The sequence below is a fragment of the Mytilus californianus genome, unplaced genomic scaffold, assembly GCF_021869535.1.
Source record: "Mytilus californianus isolate M0D057914Y unplaced genomic scaffold, xbMytCali1.0.p SCAF_15, whole genome shotgun sequence".
NCBI lineage: Eukaryota > Metazoa > Mollusca > Bivalvia > Mytilida > Mytilidae > Mytilus > Mytilus californianus.
Genome location: NW_026262637.1, coordinates 25,412,528 through 25,430,966, shown reverse-complemented (window position 1 = coordinate 25,430,966; position 18,439 = coordinate 25,412,528). Strand labels below are relative to the sequence as shown.

Genomic DNA, 18,439 nt, shown 5'->3' with positions numbered 1-18,439 from the left:
TGTGGACTGTTGTGATAACAGCACCTGATAAATCCGTCTCAGCGAGTCGGTATAGCACAAAGCATGGTACATATTCATATCATATTAACATGTTTTCGTCCTGATACGGCTGTAACATTTGTACTATTCCTTCCTTTGTATGAAGCAGACTAAGAAACTAAAACAATAAGTTCATTAAAATAGCCAGACAGAACCTTAAAATTTGTTCAACTGGTCATAAGAAGTATTATTTATACTTACTGCCTCCTCCATTGTAGCTGATCTCCCCATTGTACACGTCTGCTGTGTAAGGTTGTGTAGAAAGCTTTCCATCATTTCAGAGGGCACACTCATAAAGGTGGCAGCAGAGAAAGTATTAACCACATTTTTAAATGTGTTGGCTATACCTAGGTTCTCAAAATCCTGTAGCTCAATACTGTAATAAAATGTACTAGTAACATTTTAAGTTATCTTGAATAGGTTTACATATACACACCCTATTATCAGCTATTAGAACTCAGGAACACAGAATGATGAATGTTTTCCAGAATGACAGGTCGATAAACCTATTCGCATTTTCTTTTGTTTATATTACTTCTATGGTAATATTTTATGTTTCACATATTGTTAATACAATAGGCCATGTGTTTTTTTCTCAAAATGAGGTTAGAACTTCACATATTACCAAAAATATCAATAAATCAAGTTGAGCATTCACTTGTTTTTAAGAAAATTTTGTCAATGATTGAGATGAAAAACAGTTTAATCCAGAAAAATTTTCTTTAAAGCTTGCTTTATTGTACAGACCAAATGACTATTGATGAATACCATATGTTGCCTTCTAGATATATTATGGCTATTGGTTAGTTGGGTTGTTGTCTCATTGCTATACACATCATATCTTCTTCTATTAGGTATCTCTGTGTTGCCATATTTTATTTTATTTTGAGTTAAATATTTTGTCACCCTTTACGAAATTAAATTTTACCTGGCCAACATGGGAAGAAATGCTCCTAACAAAAAAGCTAAATACTGGCACTTAGATTTGTCATCAGGAAATACTGGTCCATTTAATGAAGCTAACTGGGATATACATTGTAAACAATGATTGGCCATATCAGAATTGTAACGGACTCTCTTATATATCTGAAACAATAGTTGCACAAATTTCTTTTCTTGTTGGAATGAAAAAAATCAACATATTAAAATGTATTTGTAAGATGTTCCATTGTTATAATATGACAAATTGATGGACTTAAAAGTCTGAAGATGTTATATTTTTCATAACCTCATTTATATCAGTGTGCTCTTGTTTTTTAATCTATCACTGAAGTTTTCATTTCCATTTATGTACAAACATCTGAAGAAACAAATTGAAATAATTTCATAATATTTATTTGATAGACCACAATGTATTTTTTGTCCATAGCAGAGAACAAATTCTCCTAAAATTACGAAATACTGTGGATTCATTATTATTCGTTGGATACCAATTTCCGTGGATTTCGTGGGTACAGGTAAACCACGAAATTAAATGTTCAACGAATTACACATTTTCAATAAGGGTTTATGAAGACTTTTGCAAAACCACGAAATCAAATATCCACAAAAATGCAAGTTTTCCGCAATCCACGAAAATTGGTACCCACGAAAATAAGTGAATCCACAGTATCTTAATTATTTATAGAAATAACTCCCACAGGATGTATAAAGTAAAATCCATAGAATTTACAAATACATGCATATATTTCAAATTTTCCTATCCAAACTATGTTAGCCAATAATTGAATACTGAAAACAAGACTTTCAACCCTTCCGGAACACCTGAGATCATCCCCTGTTTTCAGTGGGGTTCATGTTACTCGGTCTTTAGTTTTCTATGTTGTGTTTTGTGTACTGTTGTTTGTCTGTTGGTCTTTTTCTATTTTATCCATAGTGTTGTGAGTTTATTTTCGACTTATGAGTTTGAATGTCCCTTTGGTATATTTCGCCTCTCTTTTTTCACCGATGTACCAACATGTCCAGAGAAATTTTGAGGGCACAATAACAAATTTTCTTAAAATATATTTGACTATGACACACTTTTTTTTAATTAAAGAAAGCAATCTTTGTCTTCACAAGAAAATGGTTGAAAATGACATATTGATAATCCAATTTTTTTTTACATTAAATGTACGTACCTTAAAGAACAATTCTACAACAGATTTATCTAACAGTGTATCCCTCCAATTCTCATTGGGTTTCAATGGTACATTCTGGTTCATTTCAAATGAACCAATATGTCTTCGGACTTTACAAATTCAGTTAAAGAAACTACAACTATTTATATGTTTTATTAGGATCTATAATAACACATTTTAATAATTATGTAGGAGGATACAATTGGCTATTCCTATTAAAAGTACAATAATTTTTATCGTCATTTTTGGCATATGCTTGCAATATAAGAAACATTCATAACTATTGTTTACAAAAACAACTTGAATGCTGAAAGAATAGCAAAGTACTTTTATCTTGGTTTGGTATGTGCATAGTTTGAAATAAATCTCTATAAAAACCTTTAAGTGTATGAGTTCCTACAAGAAGGTATTAATATTAATGACTAATGGTTGCACTTTAATGGTTTTCAGTTTTCTTTAAAACACCAAATAATTATGATAGAAGGGAGTATTGGCCATGCAAAAAACTTTCAGAAAAATGTATAAGACCTATTCCTCATAATGTTATCCCCATTTCTGTTATTTTATATCTTTAAGTAATTGAGCAAGGCCATATTTCTAGTAATGAATCACTTCTCATTTTTCTTTTTCCTACTCTGTCATTTTCATGAAGGATACAGACTTTGGGGGTGAATTCCCAGCATAATACATGTTCTGATATTGACAATAGTCGGTTTAGTACTGCAGTTGCCTCCCTTGTTAGTGGTTCTGGTTGTCTCTCAAGTTCATTCATTACTTGTAAAGCAAACTGGAAAACTCTCTTCAAGTCCTTCTCCTGAAATTAAGTAAAATGATTAATTTTTCATAAATGAAATATACATGTACTTTAATTAAATCGTGATATGGTCTGTTATACTGAGCTCTACTTTTGGCCATTCCCCTTATCCCTCTTTAAGTATTGTTAATTTTTTTGGTCATTCTTAATATTGGAAATTCTAATATGACGTTCTTCAAACGCTTTGAGTACACACCCGTGGTAAAATATGAAAATATTGTATGTCAACTGATCGGCAACGTCATGATTTGTTTAGGCTGTTTCGATCATACTCCCATGTCATATGCTTTTTTATGAATGAGCTACAAGGCGTCAATTGGTGTAAATGACGTCATTGAACAACTAGAGGCTCTCAAGAGCCTGTGTCGCTCACCTGATTCTACTTTGATTTTTGAAATCATGTAAAAATAGATTAAAATCATAACATTGTTTATGATACCCTAATAATGAGTGAGGCCAAATTTGGTTTAATATTGGTCCTGTAATATAATAAAAAAATCCTGGTGGCCATCTTTAACAAGTAAATCGGCAACAAAGTAGCAACACTTCATCAGCACCTCATAAGAAACATTGATGCCATGTTTGGTTTCATTCCATTCAGTGCACTTCTAAAAGAAGCATTTGTATGTATTTCCCATAGGGTCTTATGTTAAAGGAAGTCCCCCCGCTGGCGGCCATCGTGGATGAAAGATCAGCTTCAAAGTAACAACACTTAGTCAGCACCTCATAAGGAACATTCATGCTATGTTTGGGTTCAATATATTCAGTACGTGGCTCTCTAAAAGAAGACATTTGTATGTATTGTCCATAGGGTCCTTTGTTAAACATTGTCCCCCACTGGCAGCCATCTTGGATGATGGATTGGCTTCAAAGTAACAACACTTGGTCAGCACTTCAAAAGAAACATTCATGCCATGTTTGGTTTCATTCCATTCAGTGGTTCTCTAAAAGAAGACATTTGTATGTATTTCCCGTAGGGTCCTATGTTAAACTAAGTCCCCCGCTAGCGGCCATCTTGGATGATGGATCGGCTTCAAAGTAACAACACTTGGTCAGCACCTGATAAGGAACATTCATGTCATGTTTGGTTTCATTCCATTTAGTGGTTCTCTAAAAGAAGACATTTGTAAATATTTCCCATAGGGTCCTATGTTAAACTAAGTCCTCCACTGGCGGCCATCTTGGATGATGGATCGGCTTCAAAGTAACAACACTTGGTCAGCACCTCATAAGGAACATTCATGCCATGTTTGGTTTCTTTCCATTTAGTGGTTCTCTAAAAGAAGACATTTGTATGTATTTCCCATAGGGTCCTATGTTAAACTAAGTCCACCGCTGGCGGCCATCTTGGATGATGGATCGGCTTCAAAGTAACAACACTTGGTCAGCACCTCATAAGGAACATTCATGCCATGTTTGGTTTCATTCCATTCAGTGGTTCTCTAGAAGAAGTTCAAAATGTAAATAGTTAACGACGACGACGACGGACGACAAGTGATGAGAAAAGCTCACTTGGCCCTTCAGGCCAGGTGAGCTAATAATGTAAGAGTATAAGCATTTTACGGGAAACTGCATGGTTGTGAAATTGAAAGTCATCAAAACAAGGAAACATAAACAAACGATGATAAAATTTGTTAAAAGCCAATTTTTTTACATATAAGTAAGACTATCATTTAAATTCATCCAAACCTATCTAAGTACGTTATTGTAAATAGTTTTAAGCATGTCACTAGTTCACTTTTCTCAGTTATTTTATGTCTATATTAATAGTGTTTTAATTACGGGAGCTGCAAATGTTTGCCTTCACTGAGAGCACTTCGATTCCATATGAATTGCTGTATTTGTCCTATTAGAATAGAAATAATTCATGGGGGCTTGTGGTAAAATCAGTATAAATTCAAGCCCCCATGAAATATTTCTTAAATATTCCACCAAACAAACATTCAATTAAAAGAATGTCATTTGTATATCTTTATCATTTCCTGGAAATTTTGTAATATGTAAAGTTCTGCCAAGTCATCTTTTGTGAGCACATTATTTGTAGGAAGCTGAAGCCTGTTACTACTGATTATGCTTTTATCAATATTATTACCTCAAAGGCTCTTTTGCACTTGGCATGAAATTCCCATGTAAAACCCACACTACTGGTCCTACTGGAACTAGAGTATTCATTTAGTAAAGCTGTCAGCATAGAACAAGCAACCAATTGCTGAAAAAATCATATTTTTGTAGAAATTCATATGTTTAAACAAAAACACATAAATAATATCAGTCATAAAAAAATCCCTTTTCAAGACATCTTATTTACTTCAGTAAAATCATGTGCAAATTAAATATAAGAGACTGATCCTGCAATGAAAACATTTTGTCTTGTCAAAAGGGCTGAGTTCTTAAAAGATATAGCAATTTGATAAAGTTAATCATTGTTAATTTGGTTGAATTATATTTAAATTTTAGGTATTTTGATAAATGTCATCCACTGGATGAAACAACTGGACAGGGATTTTCTTAACAATTATTTTTCACATTAATAACTATGGTAAAATAGCTTATTTTTTAAGTATTTTGTGTTGTCAGGTTGCTCTCCATTGACTTTACCAACAACCCCTTTACTTATATAACTACTAGTCAGTAACATTACTCACCATATTTACATTACCACTAACCACCAGGGTGACCTCCAGTCACATGACTCACCATATTAACATTACCACTAACCACCAGATTGGTGACCTCCAATCACATGACTCACCATAGTTACATTACCACTAGCCACCAGATTGGTGACCTCCAGTCATATAACTCACCATAGTAACATTACCACTAGCCACCAGATTGGTGACATCTAGTCACATGACTCACCATAGTAACATTACCACTGGCCACCAGATTGGTGACCTCTAGTCATATGACTTACCATAGAAAAATTACCAGATACCAGATTGGTGACCTCAAGTCACATGACTCAACATAGTAACATTACCATTAGCCACCAGATTAGTGAAGTCCAGTCACATGACTCACCATAGTAACATTACCACTAGCCACCAGATTAGTGACCTCCAGTCACATGACTTACCATAGTATCATTACCGTTAGCCACCAGATAAGTGACCTCTAGTCACATGAATAACCATAGAAAAATTACCACTAGCCACCAGATTAGTAACCTCCACTCACACAACTCAACACAGTAATACTACCATTAGCCAATACATTGGTGACCTCTGGTCACATGACTCACCATAGTGACATTACCACTAGCCACCAGATTAGTGACATCTTGGAAAAGACTGTCACAGCTTGCTCCTTTAATGTCTATGGTTCCTCTCTTCAGTATGACAGCTACTGTCTGTAAAATCTGTTCTCTTGCATAACTCTGCAATCTGTAATTAAATGTTATACAATTCATGCTTGGTCTGCTACATTCTAAGAACCACAAAATTTTAACTTTTAGTAAAAAAACAAAGACATTTTATTATAATCAAATGAGACTGTTCTTCCATGTCATATGAAATGCAAGATTACAGTTAAAACTCTAAAGAGACTTTTTACTTTCAGTTCTTACAATAATATTTGTAATGATTAACAGCCTTGAGCTGTCCCTGTAATGACACTTGTAACTGTTATAAATACTTTTTTTTAGTTTGTGAATAGCAGATTTAGGTATGAATAAATATGTAAGGTAAGGTTTTATAAGTTCAAAGGGTAAATAAGTAGTGCAAAACTTGGATAATACTTATAATCTTAAGTTACAAATGTATAATGTATTGAAAACCAGTAAAAAAAATATTCATTTAAATGTATATCACATCTTAAGACTGTTTATTGTTGCTTATTTGTAATTTGTATTACAAGATGGGAGTGTCATTTTGTCAATGACAATTTCATCCAGGAACTAATTTGTGTATGAAAAAAACTGAACAAAACACTATAATTTCTCTAAGAAAATATTGTAAAAGTCTTACGAAATATGCTGTGTAATAAAATGTAAAAGAAATGAACGTAGAGCCTCAATATCAGTAGCCTCCAGTAATGCCCATTCTCTTATCACACTTTCTTTGATTGTTGTTGCTGCTTGGAACAGGACATAGTCACATTTACTGTTTTCTAAAAATAAAATAATGAAAATTAACAAAACATAACTAGTGTATTAAGATATCAAAACATGGTATTACTCTGGTTCAAATAAAGAAAATTGTGAAGTGAGAATTTCATTGTTTCCAATTATAAAAAAAGTTTAAAATGAAATATGTATGTTTGTATGTATGGATAGTCAAGTGCAATAACACTTTTAGACACACACTTAATCAGCTATATAATATATGAAGACAGACAGCAATTGAAACTGGAAAATTTGATTTAATCTGAACATATCTTGAAATGACTTACCTAAAATATACTTGCATATATTGTATGGCAACTTAGTTTTCCTGAATTCTAGTATTACATGCTCTGCTGCAATTCTCTGTTCTGGTGTTACAATATTTGGTGCAGCCTTAAAAATAAATCATGGCTGTAATTAATGAAGATTCTATGTCCCAATGTCATTACATATATACTGTAAATTCAGAAATTATTGAGTGTATTGATTGAAAAACAGACAAAAATGCTAGATTAATTCTTGGGATTTTGGGAAAAGCTGCATACACATATATTTATCAGATATTGGAATGCTAGTTCTTATTATTGCGATACTCACCAAGTCTCATTATTCACATTAATAAAAACCTCGCTATAATTTCTGAATTTACAGTATTGGTTGTGAATCATGACAAAATTGCAGGTCTCCACATATAAACATAGTAAAGAAAATGAGCACAAAAAAAAGCACGTACGTATATTGTAACAAAAATTATGGATACTCAATTGATTCGGCTGAAAAGTTGATGCATACATGTAACATATAAGTAAGTGAAATAGTGATTTTTGTCGAGCTTTTCTTTCAAAACATTGACATTTACATGTTTACATCACAAATAGGTCAAAAATATAGATTTTGGTGAAAGTTGACAAATACTTCTAGATTTAGGCTTAGAATCATAGATTGCAGGGTTGGACAAACAATATATTGATTATTCATGTCCGATTGGATATTTGTTATAACAAACAAAATGTAAAAATTCTTTTGAAACATCTTCTATGTTTGTGGTCCTCATATTGATAACTAATGAAAATTGGCCTGCTTGCATTGAAATTTATTTTTATTCATTTTACTATATATTCTGATGGTATTGCAATTGGCCTTCTAATACTGTAAACCAACTTTATTTTTGTGAATACTTTTTTTCGCGTTTAGCCCTTACAAGCCCATTTCGCGGCTATTTAATTTCCGATTTTGAAATTCGCTTGATGTAGTTAAATAAGGAAAGATCCAAGTTTTACATATTCGTGTTATTTTTCTACTCGCGAAAGTCACAAACTATAAATCACTCGCGAAAATGAGTTGGTTTACAGTAATGAACATAGTGATCAATGTCAGATATGTTTGTCCTGGATAATGATAAGTGTCCATAATTTCAAACGTCTTAGTAATGCATTGTTGTAGAGAAACATAATGCTTGGTCTCTGTAGATAGTGCTGTTAATAAAAAATTTGTAAGGGGTTCCATGGAACCCTGTGTCTCGCCTGCAATTACTGCTGTCAGTGTTTTGTTGACTTAAAAAGTAAAGTACAGAATTTAAAAAAACAATCAAACTTTTTCTTTAGATGCTATTTCTTGATCTTGAAGATTAGCTTCTGTCCAAGTTCCATAACATTCCATGAAGGTTTACAAATTTATCATGTCAAATTTTTTTTATCCCAGACTGTCTTTTAATGTTTACTGTAAAAAACAAAGTCCATCTATCAGAAAAATACTGAAAAGAAAAAAATATATTTTCAAAAGTTTGCTTCAGACATTATCTCTTAATCATAAAAAAGCTTCTGCCAAAGGTTCATAAAATTCTACAAAGGATTCGCAAAGTAATAAAAGTAAACCTTAACCCCAGACTGTATCTACTTGTAACTGTAAAGGAAAGTAAGTCCATTTATCTATTTAAAATAAGGAAAAATGAAAATAAATATTTTCCAAAGTTTGCTCTGGATACTGTCTTTTGGTCATAAACAAACTTCTGTCCAAATTTCATAAAATTCCATGAAGGTTTGACAAAGTTATTGATGACTGAAAAACCTCAAACTCAGACTGCATCTGAAAGTTAGCTGTAAATAAAATGCTCCGCAGGGCGCAGCTTGATACGACCGCAGAGGTCAAACCCTGAACAGTTGGGGCAAGTATGGATACAACATTCAAGCTTGATACAGCTTTGCATTTGGATTGTGATTAAATATTTGACACAGCATAGGTTTCTGACACAGAATGAATGTGGTCTAAGAACTTAAAAATTTTAAATTGGACATTCACCTACATTTTGTATTATGGTCCAATATCCAAAATCTAAATACATGGTTAGATTCAGCATATCAAAGAACCCCAAGAATTCAATTTTTGATGAAATCAAACAAAGTTTAATTTTGGACCCTTTTGACCTCAATGTGGACAAAGTTGATAATGGGGCCCAAAAATCAAAAATCTAAATACATGGTTAGATTCAGCATATCAAAGAACCCCATATATTCAATTTTTGTTGAAATCAAACAAAGTTTAATTTTGGACCCCGATTTGGACCAACTTGAAAACTGGGCTCATAATCAAAAATCTAAATACATGTTTAGATTCAGCATATCAAAGAACCCTAAGAATTCAATTTTTGTTAAAATCAAACTAAGTTTAATTTTGGACCCTTTGGACATTAATGTAGACCAATTTGAAAACGGAACCAAAAATTAAGAATCTAAATACACGGTTAGATTCGGCATATCAAAGAACCCCAATAATTCAATTTTTGATGAAATCAAACAAAGTTTAATTTTGGACCCTTTGGACCTCAATGCGGACCAATTTAAAAACGGGGCCCAAAATCCAAAAACTAAATACACGGTTAGATTCAGCATATTAAAGAACCCCAAGAATTCAAGAATAAAACCCCATTGAAATTGGTCAAGAAATAAGCAATTTATACGAAGTATCTTCTTTTGCACAATACTGTGCAATTAAATATTTCTTGCTATTGTGCAATACTGTACAATTGACAATTTCTTGCTATTGCGCAATATTGTGCTATTGGATATTTCTTGCTATTGCGCAATACTGTGTAATTGAAGATTTCTTGCTATTGCGCAATACTGTGCAATTGAAGATTTCTTGCTATTGTGCAATACTGTGCAATTGAAAATTTCTTGCTATTGCACAATACTTATTATATAATAATTTACACATCCTGTTTGGTGTGTATCTCCTACCATATCATTATTATTTGCTTTTAAATATAAATCAGAAATAACCAACTTAAAATGGAAAATTTTAAAAGAAAAAAAAAAGGAAACCCCCCCCCCCCCAATTTTTTGAACCCCCTTATGATTCATCACCCCCAAACTTAATCCCAGCCTTCCCTTTGTGGTATGGTACCTTGCAGTACAATTTCAGAGAGATCCATACACTTGAACACAAGTTATTGTCTGGAAACTAGGAAAATGTGTTTTTTGGCCCCTTTTTGGCCCCAAATTCCTAAACATTTAGGGCAATTACCCCCAAACTCAAACCCAGCTTTCCCTTTGTGATATGGAACCTTGTAGTACAATTTCAGAAAGATCCATACACTTACACACAAGTTATTGTCCTGAAACTAGAAAAATGCTTGTTTTTTGCCCCTTTTTGGCCCCTAATTCCTAAAATATGGAGGCAATTACCCCCAAACTCAATTCCAGCTTTCCCTTTGTGATATGGAACCTTGTAGTACAATTTCAGAAAGATCCATACACTTACACACAAGTTATTGTCATGAAACTAGAAAAATGCTTGTTTTTTGCCCCTTTTTTGGCCCCTAATTCCTAAAATTTTGAGGAAATTACCCCCAAAATCAATCCCAGCATTCCTTTTGTGATATGGAACCTTGTGGTACAATGTCAGAGAGATCCATACACTAACACACAAGTTATGTCTGGAAGTTACAAAAAAAGCTTATTTTTGGCCCCTAATTCCTTTACTGTTGGTACCATAACCCCCAAAATCAATCCCAACCTTCCTTTTGTGGTATTGAACCTTGTGGTAAAATTTCATAGAGATCCATTCACTTAAACTAAAGTTAGAGTGCGAAAACCAATGTGTCTTCGGACGACGCCGGACGACGCCAGACGACGACGACGACGACGCCAACGTCATACCAATATACGACCACAAAAATTTTTTTGCGGTCGTATAAAAACTGTTGACACAGAGATATGTCTCGCCTGTCAGCATTAAATCCAGAAATAGACAATCTGATAGACAGCAACATTGCTTATTAATTCAAAGTCGCTCGACCATGATCTTCCCCAATAACTGACCTAATCACAAACTAATACATGTAAACTAAGCAGAAGTTTCAAAGTCAATAGACCATGTCTGAAGGGGCAGGGCCAAACCATCTACATGGAAATGAGATGTGCCAATGCTTATATAACTGCATACCAAATATCATTGACCTATTCATAGTGGTTCCCTATAAACTTATAAACTGACCTAATCACAAACTAATACATGTCAACTATGCAAAAGTTTCAAAGTCAATAGACCATGACTGAGGAGGCGGGTCCAAATAATTTTTATGGAAATGAGATTTGCCAATCCTAATACAACTGTATACCAAATTTCATTGACCTACCACAAGTGGTTCCCCACAAAACTGACCTAATCACAAACTAATACATTGTTGATGTCGCCACCGACGCCACCGCTGGAAACAGCATACATATGTCTTGCTTATTGACTCTGTCAAGGCGAGACAAAAACTTTAAACACAGACTGAACCTAAATGTTGACACCGCCGATGCCAGAATCCAGGATCACTATGTCTCACTTTTGCGACATAATTGTCACAGGCTTGACGAAAACTAATATGTTCCAATAAAGCTCATCAAAAACAAATCAAGAGTTTTACAAAATTTTAGGAGGTGACTTGAGAATATTTTCTTGGTAAAAATGGGATGGAGGGCAAACTTGGATTGAAGTAGAAGACTGTGACAGTAAACCTGTCTTCCAAATAAAGCTGCAATATTTTGTCACAGTACAGTCATATTAAGCACTGATTTTAAAGAAAAAAATTTGAACTATGTCAAATAAAAAAGTCACAAGTTTGTGTGACAAACCAGCTTCTGTGTGTTTCATAGCGATAAAATCTTTTGTTGATTTTGATGGGTATTTTTTTTTTAGTCATGCAGAATGTGTAAAAATCAACAACTGTAAGTTTGGTAAAATCTTTGAGATGCCCTCGGGTTACAAATGTATTGGAATGATCAATATGGACATTAGACAGCTACACAACCATAGGTGTTTTAAACAGCTTAACTGAGTGGACAGTATCAAATACAATTCCGATGTTTATCTTATTTACCATCTTCAGCTGTGATGAAATAAAAATACCCATCAAAATCCAAAAAAGATTTTCTTTCCAAAATACAAAATTTTAAAATTTTAACATTACAGAATTTTGGGTCCTCAATGCTCTTCGACTTCAGACTTTATTTGGAATTTTTTACTTTTTTGATTTGGAGCGTCACTGATGACTCTTTGTAGACGAAACGTGCATCTAACGTAAAAAAAAATTAATCCTAGTATCTATGATGAACTTATTTATCTTTCAAATGGACTCTAGGCCTTAAAATTTTTCAACTGCACAAGTTTGTCTGTACTTAATTAAGGAGGTGTAAATGGGTCCAATATTTATCCAAAGTAACCTAAGTTACACTTAAACACTTAATAAAAAATCTTAATAGCTTAGGAATAGTATTCAAACATATTAAAAATTAAATGTTAATGATTTATACTTGTTTTAAATGAAATTGCTACTATGCTTCTGAAAACTGTCTACAGAACTAAGAGGTCAAGAACCTTAACTCTTTTTTGTTATTACATGATACCAATGTCCCCACTTGTGCTTAGCATTGAGTATGAATTTCATAAGCTTTAAATGGGGTAAACTTAATTTATAGTGTAGAAATGAAAAAATGCAGTATTCAAAGTTGGAAAGGGACATAACTCCAGTATGGTAGCCGGTTGGTGATTCACTGCCAAATAAATTCTGTCTGTATTTGATTCTTAGCATTATGACTATGAGTTTTATAAAATTTGGATGAGAAAAACATATGGTAGAGTGCAGAAATGAATATGGGACAGACAGAAGGACAGTAATTGGTAACACTTAATGCCCCCTTTGCCTAGCATGCCTAGTGGCGGGGACATACAAACTGGGATTAAATGAAATTGGGTGAATCTTATCATATTTTCATGAGCACCATACTTTTGATTTTCACAATGACTTGTATCAAAAGAATAATTGTCACAAATGTTTCAAATAATTACAATTGATGTGACGTTTACTATTTTTTGTATGGGGTTCTTTTTGTATTTTTGGGAGTCTTGGGGAAAATCAACAATGACAATGTATAGCCTTTTTTGTCGAATTATCATGATGCAACTTAAGTCCAAATTTAAGCGTTTTTTCTAGTTCATGTAATTTAGTCTTCACGGAAATCTTGTTGACCTACAATCTCGAAAATTAGCTTTTCTTTAAATTTTCTTGCACAGTTTTAGTGGTATTTTACTGGCCCGAAAGAATTTTCACTGGCCTGGACCGTTTGGCTTGTGGCAAACTTTGAAGATTGAAATACGAAACTTAGATGAATATAATATCAACAATTTTCAGTGGAAATAATCTTCAGTATGAGTACCAAAACAATTTGACTAGCATGTTCCAATTCTTGAGTGATTTTTTCCGCCATGCTGAAACGGAAACGGAAGTAACAAAATAATATTTATCAGACGGTCTAAGATGGGATAAATTCCGGATAATATGATTTTCACTGTAATGCACTCAAATTTACATAAGTTGAAACTGACCATTTACTCTTTAAAATGTTCGAGGAATCAAGGCCGGATAAAAACAAAGGAAAAGGCACAATTTGATTTAAAGGTGAAAAGATTTAATTTCACTTTGAATGTAAAATATAATTTACATTTATTTCAAAGGTGAATACTAGTATAGCTTATGCTTTTGCTTTCTTGGACAAAACCCACAGGAAAATCTTCACTATTTTATTTTGAGGGTTTTTTCTGTGTCATAGGGTTGTTGTTTCATTAAAAATTAAATCTTCTCATATCTTTTTTTTAAATCGTGTAATGTATGAACAACATTTTATTTTATTTGCAATATATATATTGCAAATAAAATATATATAAAATATTTATATATTGTATCTATGATATCATGATGAATTATTTTGATTGATTTTTAAAAGTTGAAACTGACAAGGTTAAAATTCCAAGGGTTTTTATAGTAAGATTAAGACGAAAAATTCTATAATCCTAAATTAAAAATCCTTGATTCGCAAAAGATTTGGGGGATATTCCACACTCCGGCACCGGAGTCTTTCCCGTACCAGGAAGAAAAAGAAGATATGTAATTACACAATTCCTTGATTTATCATATATATTTGCAGGAAACTACAATTTTTTTTTCAAATTTATGGGTTCAATCTATTTTTCACTTGGTGATTCTGTTTATTATCAAATGAAAATGTCATTCAAGTTTTTTTCTATTCAGATTTTACAACAAAACATGCTGTGGTCATTTTATTCATAATTGGTTGCTTTCGGGTGTTATTTTTTTCATATTATGTATGGTAGTGCTTATCATGTATAGCCGCTATGTTTTAGAACTGTAAGTACAACGCTTCATGAAGAAAGAGCAGCAATTAACAAAAAATAACTTAAAAAATGTAGGCCATGGTAGACGTGATGTCTCAGCGTTGATTGATAAAAATTTTGTGGAGTTAAATGTGATCACTGTTGATACTTGACTTGCAATGCAATCATGTCAAAGGTAATAGGGTGGGTACAAAACAGCTGGCAGGAAGTGGACGGCACTCGAGTCAACAACAATTGAGCGGTCAGAGTGTATGCTGAAGAATCGGCACCGAAATAAGCGTGACAAAAATGCCCTCGTAGTTAGAAAAAAAATATAGGAAAACAGTTGAAGAAAGATACACTATAGGCAAATTAAAACGACTACAAAACTGTAACTTGAACAGAAAACTAAATATCAAGCAACCAAATCCGGTATAAACAGTGGTACTTAGCTAGGGTTAGAAGTTTCTGCTTCACGAATGGCACCAATCATCGTTGTTCTGAAAAGTAAAAATCCAATTAATGAAAAGTATCATTTGGGGATAGTTATAAACGTGGGAAAGACCATATGATTGCAACTAAGACGTTCGACCAAATCATGATGGTGCATGTTCTTAAAACTTTCGAATAGAGAAAAGAGGTTAGAACCAACACATTTCAACAGCTGGCGGTGAGTCATCTATAAAAAGACTAAAGGATGGCCCAGACACTGAAGAATATCAAACAAGAGCATCGTCTAACGATGAAAAATCTCTTCAGATTATTCTTCCTAATGAAGTCACGGGATAATACCTTTTCAGTCACTCATCGAATCTGCAGAACCTCACATATATATTGTTGGAGAAATAAAGGAGAAATGGGTGAATTGGTGTTAAACATCTAGAGGAAAATATTACTTGCATATCAAAATGAGAGCGTGTTATGTGGTATGAACATGAACACTGCTGTGTACTAGACCGACGCGAGATGATTATAAACACTATTGCACTTTTTCTTTTCTCTTCAAATAACCACAAAGAACTAATTACATGGAAACTGTCTTTGTGGTAGAGAACCTAGACAGCTGAGCATGTTGCCATTACTGAGATGAAAAGAAAAGGGAAAAAACTATTACCAAGTGAGAGAAGAAAAAACATTAATATAAAAATGAGGAGATGTGGTATGATTGTCAAACAATGAGAAAACTATCAACCAGCGAATATACATAATTATTCTAAATATCAGAACAACAATGTTAAATCTGCAAATTTGCGGAAGCAAATTTTTGTTCTTCCCTCGCCGGGATTCGAACTCATGCTATTGGTATATCGAGACAACACCGCCTGCACTGTATCCAGCGCTCTAAACCACTCAGCCACCTACACTGAACTAATAATATAGCTCTCGGTGGCCTAGTGTTACCTTTCCTCGTTAGTAGAATCTAGAGTTGTAACATAGTACATGATATATTAAGCATGAAGATGGAATTGATTGCAGATTAGCTAAATATCTATCGTAAAGGATCGTAAGATAAGTCACAGAAACAATTATTTTGAGAAGTGCGTCTAAACAAGTGACAACTCTACGACAGATCCATCTATTGGATCACCAGTGAAGATAATACACGGCTGAAAAACGTATTATATTCATAATTACTCTAAATATCAGCACAACAATGTTAAATATATATTTATATATATATATGTAGTTGTAGTATATGTATCGTACGGCCTTCAACAATGAGCAAAACCTATATCATATGGTAAGCTACAAAAGACCCCGGCATGACAAAATGTGATACAATTGAAAAGAGAAGACCAACTGCCTGGTTTATGACAAAGCAATAAACGAGAAACAAATACCGTATAGCAGACAATAACCACCAACAACCACTGAAATATGTTTTAAAAGAAGATCAAACAGCATTATGAGATTGCGACACAAAAATCCAGCACTTATGAGGTGAGATTCAATCTGAATGAATGAAAAATCCTTGTGTGTTTTCGACAGTGTATGTAGGATGATGTTGATGGGGGTTTACAGAATAATGAATAATGGACAAAAAATATGAAGAAAAAAGAAAAATGGACTCCCCAAAAAAAAAGAAAAAAGAGAATAATGAGGTGCTAAAATATAAAGAATAGAGAATAATGAGCAAAAAGTATAAAGAATAGAGAAAAATTTTCTAAAAATATAAAGAATACAGAAACGAAGGACCCCATCCAGACCCTCATGTAGCGAATACGATGTGACATAGTACCTTTGTCAGGGTGCAAATTAGATTGAGTACAAGAGTCAAACACAAAGGGTAGTACTGTAATGACCCACAAAGAAAGAAAGAGCATAATGAACGATAAATTTATGTTATGATGTAGACAGAAAGGTTCAAAGACCCCTTTTCAGTACACTGAGACGTGTTGGTGGATGGTTTCCTGTCAAGTCAAAATGGAATCTTCTACAAGATCGTTAACTAGTTAGAAAACAACGGTTCTAAAAGGAAAATAGCACAGAAAACATCTTGTTAGTTGTTTTACATCTGGTTAGATCTGTATTGAAATTATGCGTATTCTACCGATACTTGAAATTTGGTACTGGTAGCAGATTGGTTTCCACTGGTGACTAGGCCGCGGAAGTGTCATCTGTAAGGGGCGAAACATAAGACAAAGGCTATATAAAAAAAGACAGGTTGAGTTCTCACAAAGCTGGAACGCGCACTGGACTATATAATTACTTAAGAATAAAGATAAGCTGGTAGTTGTTGACATCTCAAACGATTTCTTAAGCACAAGTCAAAACGTTTTGGAATTGCAGGAGAAAGTGAACGAAAGGGTTTTTCACACTAAAGTACATGTGTCATTTTAAGTTTTCGTTTTAAATTACTCATCGTTATTCATGTGCACACAACTATATTAACATTACTAAACTACAACTCCAAAATCCACCCACTCTAGCTTCCCCTTGATGACCAACGCTGAAAACGCCCAAACTTTTACGTAAACACATATGACCAATATGTGCACTCTAGTCACAAATATATCTCATCAAAATAGGACCTACATGAAATTGACACCTACATCACATCAGATGTGCAGTCAATCATAAAGGTTAAGCTAATCATTAATTTTGAATGCTGCATCTACAGGAATATCTGATAAATTCACTATAAATAGTCGATTATACTATATATGAGGGTCTGAATGGGCTAAATAGATTTGAAAATAATGGGAAAAAAAACTAAAGAGTAGTGAGGGGGGATAAAGTGTGGAGAATATTGGGTGCTCAAATATAAAGAAAAGAGAAAAATGTGCAAAAAATGAATAGAGAAAAAAAGTTTGAAAAATAAAGAATAAAAAAAATAAAGACCCCCTCCTCCCTCCCCCCATAAAAAAATCAGACCCTCGTATATAGATTTATATGGAGCTATATTGCTTTAGACATTTTATCAACAGGTGATTCCTCATAATTTGCGATTTTCATTTTTAAATGCAAATCTCGTCTTTTAATGTTCTGTTAAACATATGAAAAGTATGAAAGGAAATTAACTTCTTTTGTAATGTCTGATAGGCCTGCAATCTATTTCAGATCTTCATTGGCGTGCTTAATATACTTTCATACTTCAACTTTGGTTAAAGATACTTTAAAACATAGTCTCAGTGAGTTATTCAATCAAATCAAATTAAAATTTGATTCTCGACTATTATTTGAAGCGCAATAAAACAGTCGTTG

General features: G+C 33.3%; 1 protein-coding gene across 1 annotated transcript in view; it reads right to left on the bottom strand.

Annotated features, from left to right (window-relative positions):
- Positions 1-13,830, bottom strand: part of LOC127725737 (exportin-4-like) — a 59,227-nt gene extending 45,397 nt beyond the window's left edge. The window contains exons 1-9 of the mRNA XM_052232951.1: positions 13,780-13,830; positions 7,366-7,471; positions 6,942-7,083; positions 6,218-6,359; positions 5,066-5,182; positions 2,817-2,973; positions 2,160-2,269; positions 968-1,125; positions 241-415 (exon numbers count right to left, since the gene is read on the bottom strand). Coding sequence (XP_052088911.1) covers positions 241-415; positions 968-1,125; positions 2,160-2,269; positions 2,817-2,973; positions 5,066-5,182; positions 6,218-6,359; positions 6,942-7,083; positions 7,366-7,471; positions 13,780-13,830 — 1,158 coding nt within the window. The remainder of the gene's footprint in view (positions 1-240; positions 416-967; positions 1,126-2,159; positions 2,270-2,816; positions 2,974-5,065; positions 5,183-6,217; positions 6,360-6,941; positions 7,084-7,365; positions 7,472-13,779) is intronic.
- Between the last annotated feature and the right edge of the window lie 4,609 nt (positions 13,831-18,439).